At 30.7% G+C, this 5,000-nt stretch overlaps 1 protein-coding gene across 1 annotated transcript in view; it reads right to left on the minus strand.

Moving 5' to 3' along the window:
- Positions 1 to 5,000, minus strand: part of LOC113805239 (partner of xrn-2 protein 1) — a 6,240-nt gene that overhangs the window by 262 nt on the left and 978 nt on the right. Inside the window, exons 2-3 of the mRNA XM_027356207.2 lie at positions 1,617 to 1,792; positions 1 to 1,457 (exon numbers count right to left, since the gene is read on the minus strand). The exon at positions 1 to 1,457 is cut by the window's left edge and continues 262 nt beyond it. Of these exons, the coding sequence (XP_027212008.1) occupies positions 1,301 to 1,457; positions 1,617 to 1,786 (327 nt within the window). The 5' untranslated portion in view covers positions 1,787 to 1,792 and the 3' untranslated portion in view covers positions 1 to 1,300. The remainder of the gene's footprint in view (positions 1,458 to 1,616; positions 1,793 to 5,000) is intronic.

A 5,000-nucleotide genomic window follows, 5' to 3' on the forward strand; every position in this document is an offset into this window, starting at 1 on the left:
TCAATTAATAGGCCTATCTGATCAAATCTGTTTACCCTGTTTTATTTTCATTTATTTTATTCTTTTATATTGTTAATATCATTATAGTGATAATGGGGATACTGATAAAAAATAATACTATTAAAAGAACAGTAATAGTTATGTAGATAATAGGCTTCTATCCTGAAATTTCAAGTAATGAAGCAAACAGGTAAGATTAAGTATGGCCCATGATTTGACTCCCTAATTAAGTGCCTATGAAGTCATCTGTATGTAATTATGATTAATAAAGTAAAATTACAGTGAACAGCATATGTATCCTTCAATAATGGGTTAAAAGATAACTTTTTTTTTTTTTTAAATAAAATATAACCAAACCATTGCATCTTGATTACAGAATAGTATCAATTATTTGAAAAAAAAAAAAAATACATTTTAGATCTCCTACAAAACAAATAATAACAGAACCAATGGAGATTTCAGACATTTTACATAGCTTACATGTGTCATCAAAACCATGAATACCAGGACATCAATAAAATATATCACATCACTTGGACAACAAACGTCCACATATATGACTGACTATAAAATTGTTTGTCCCTATCAAGAGAGATGATAAGAAATGACTATCTCCCACTAACGAGGTAACCATCCCTATGTTACTTTATTGGAAATCTTATGAACAATGTTATTTACCATCAAGATGCCAAAAAAGGAATTTTCAATTAGCTAATAAATTGATGAATGTAGGAATTTACTGTCTTATTTCTTCCCTTCTGCAGATGATTCACTACCTTGCTGAATAGTTCAAATAGTATAGATTAACCACTTTGTACAATGGAACTGTCTAAGTAGCCTCTAAAATTAGTTGAACAATATCTTTGTTTTAATTATACAATGCATATGGGAAATATTGTATAAAAAAGATGTCTTCATATCAATTTTATAAAAGGTTATGTACAAAAATGTGAATTCAGAACAAATATGATAGAAAATGTATTTCTTCTAATCAACAATGCCTGTTGACAAGTTCACATACAAGCTTTGAAGTTTAAAGAAAATATATAACTTAACTTGTAAGACAGAAAAGGTTAGAAATATTTACTGATGCATCCTAAAAATCTGTCAATATCACAGAAAAAAAAAAGAATTTTTGCTGTTTTCTTGTAAAATTATTTCAAATATTTGTTGTACATTTAAATTCACCTACAAGTCCTATTATCTGTAAAATTTCAATGCGAGAATAATTGCAATAACTTGACTATAGAAACAAACTTCTGCAAGCCATCTGTATTTTATCTTGCAGTAATAAATTTGTCTATTTTGGTGGGCCTCTGCTACCTTGCACTTTAGCACTTGCTGCATCTGAAGCCTTCACAAAAGTACGTTGTAATTTGTTCTTTTTTCTTTCTCTGTAGCCATTTGCAACATCCTTTGCAAGAACTGCAACCTGTTTCATGGTCTGTTCTGGGTACCTGAATATGGAAGAGGGCAACAATAGAGCCATGTGTATAAAGAACAAAATGACAAACAAGAACAAGCTATTTCAATTTCACTTCAGTAATAGTATGACAAGAAATATGAAAATTATATGACCATTGTGAAAGAGCTTACTTTAAAATTCAACAACTTACCTACAACCTAATAATTCTACATTGACAAAGACCTGTGCGAGGCAAATTAAGCGTTCTTCAGGGATCCTGTCTTTGTGTGCCAGAATGAAATCACGTTTGAGTTCCCAGTGCTCTTCGCTCTCGTAGAAGGTGTGATAAGCCTCCACATTCCAGTTGGTGTTAAAGCTCATTCTGTCCTACAAATATGATAATAACAGTTAGGCAAAAAATTAGTAACTAAGAGGTAAATAACATATGTAGTCAGTCACAAATTAAGTATCAAATACAAAGAAAATAATAAATGAAATTTGTCACAAAGTTTAATAAATAACAAGAAGAAAATTGTGGCACAAACATTCTGACTAACAACAACAAAAAACAGAGAAACATATATAAGTAAATATGTGAAATGTATCATATGATAAAAAAAAAATGTTGTCCTGTATCAAATTAAGGGAACAGAATATGAATTTCTCATTCATTTCACAAAACTTACACAATAATTGAGTAGTTCCTGCAATATAATGTTTAAACCATGTAAGCCTACCATCTGATAACTTCTGCAGATTTTTATTTTTTAAATTCTATCTTTATGTATTAATTTTTTATTCATTTATCATTATCATTGTCACATTGTATCATTTGGCCTAGAACTAATCAGTATAAATTCCTTAAGCTGGAAAAATAGGAAATTATAGGGGGATATTGGGTCTCTGACTAAACCTATCCTAAGAGCAACATTTTTTCTAAATCTCCTTTTAGAGTAAAATATAAAAAACAAAACACAGATTTTGAAGATGATTTAATTTATATATACTACTATCCATGTATTTATGTAACTGAATGTCAGAGCAACCATTAGACACAATTAAACTAAGATGAAAATAAAAATGTAAGGTATTTATTTAAAATGAGCCTTCCAAATATGACATATCTTATTTGCAAAGGTCTTTCAATACAGACCATTCAATTCAATCACTGGTGATTTTCAGTAATCATTATTGATAATAAAAAAAAAGGGGAAAAAAAAGAAAGAAAGAAAAGAAAAAAAAGGGGGATTCAAACATCCATATTTCTCAAACAGTGAATTACACAGATAAGTTGTTTTGCCATACGCCTTCCTTAGTTGCCGTTGTTACCAAGCATGGAAATATATTGAGGGAAATCTAAAGTAAAATGTATAAAAAAGAAAGTGTACAATATATAAACTTGAATGATTACAAATCAATCATATTGGAGTAACACATATATTCTTATAAATATTTATATAAAAATAATGATTATTGCTGGTCACATCCTAATATTTTGGTCGTAGAAATTGAATCTAAATTTATTTGCCTTCATTCATACGTTTTTCAATTTATTTGCAAGTTGTTAAGTGAACTCTGATAGATGATACCTGAATTTTCTTTCCAACAAAGTACAAACTTTCAGTTACACACTAAATTTTGCTCTGTTTACTACCCTAAACAATTAAAAGTTGCCAAAGTAAACTAAAAAGAAAGAAAAAGAAACTGAAGGTAAAGCTGAAAATATTCACAAGCCAATACGAAATGATGGTCAAGCAATATTCTAATTTGTTGCAATTGTGTCTTCTAAGCCACCTATTCAACCACTCAGCATCAAAATACTGTGGCCAGATTCAGCCCACATGACTATCACAACAAATAAGAATAATGTTTGAAGAGAGTCTAATCATGGCATTGAAAAAAGAAAAACGCTGCTGAGGAAGTATCTTTCCCTAAACTTATTGCAACGAGTGTATGTGATGACCCACTAGCTGCCACTCCCTGAGTCTCATATTTTGACTACTTCTATAACCTATGTTGCTCACTCCTTTGTATATATAGCTTTTATGTTAAATGTACCTATAATGATTGCCCATGTTTATCAAATCTACCAAACTTACATTAACAACTGTCAGTTACCATTATTCACTAAGAAAATGCAAAATACCAGTTGCAACTCTGATACTTGTTGGATAAGCTGGACTAGAGCTAGTGGTGTACATGATATATGGGGCTGCATTTCATAGCTCTGCAAATTAAGATTTCGCTCTTTTTCCTATACACAAATTATTAAGCATTACTAACAAGACTCTACAAAAAGCGGCATATTTGTTTATTAATTTAGAAAAAGAATAGAAAGAAATGGAAAATAAAGGAAATTCTATAAGATTTTCAAATATCACATACAAAAACACACACACAAAAGTTTGGTGATTGTTTGAAATGTCTTTGCAAAACTGATTTTGACAATTTTGGCATGGATGCATTCCTTTCATTCTCTAGTACACACACATATACATAAATTTGCAATAGCATGGGAAGGCATAAAAGGTACCAGGGAAATTGTGGGGTAAAATATGAATACTATATGAACACTATAATAATAATATACACAAAACTAGTTACTACTTTGTCCTGGGGGACTGCTGCCTGCAATTCTTCATGGCAGGAAAACATTTGACATATGTGGGAGTGCCTAATGCCAATTCTGTCCTAGATTCTCTCCTGTTGTACAGTATGGAAAGTATGGCAGATACACACCCAAGACTTGTTTGAGTTCCTGGTTGTACATCTGAGTGATTTATGGTAGTCAACAATCAAAATAATTATGTAACATCAATATGGAACAAGAAATTTACTAATATCCTAAAGGACTTTCAAGCATTTTTTTTGCTGAAAAGATTCAGGATGAGCACTCTTGAAGTGTACACTTATGGTGTTTTAAGCAGGGAAATTTCTTGCCTAAAATCTCCAGAATTTTTCTTTCTTTCTCAAGCAACCCCTGTAGATGGCTAAGCTTTCGCTTGCTAAGTCAAGCAGTTTACGGTCAGCATGGCAACAGTGTTGTTTGCATACCATACTGGTTATTGGCCTTCGATGTGGGCATTGGTCAAGAACTCTGCTTAATATTTTAACAGAGAAATAATTTTTTATGGTTTCTGTTTCTGTAATTTCTATAACATTCAGTTTTCAGTTCATTTCAAAGAAATTGAAATGAACTGAAAATGAAAGGAGATAATGGAGAATATGGAAATGAAACATTTAAACTATTATAAGACTAACACATCTCTTACTTTTAAACTCCTAGCTTCTCTAAATCAAGAATATACCTACTACTCAATGAAACTGAGAATATTTCAAGTAGAAAAGTCTGAAAAATTCTAGCAAAATTCTTCTATTCATATTGTATTCAATGACTTTTATTTTCAACTTCATAAATCTGTGTATAAAGAAATGGATAGGCCTTTATTTTCATTCAGTGATGTTCATTTGTTTTCATAGCACATCAGAGTGTAAGGGTTGTCAATTGGAAGTGTGTGTCACTGTTTTAGAGGCACTCTATATACATATAAGAGAAAATATTATGCTTTGTAATGATGTTAGGGTAACACATTTA

The sequence above is a fragment of the Penaeus vannamei genome, chromosome 2 (genome assembly GCF_042767895.1).
Source record: "Penaeus vannamei isolate JL-2024 chromosome 2, ASM4276789v1, whole genome shotgun sequence".
Lineage (NCBI taxonomy): Eukaryota > Metazoa > Arthropoda > Malacostraca > Decapoda > Penaeidae > Penaeus > Penaeus vannamei.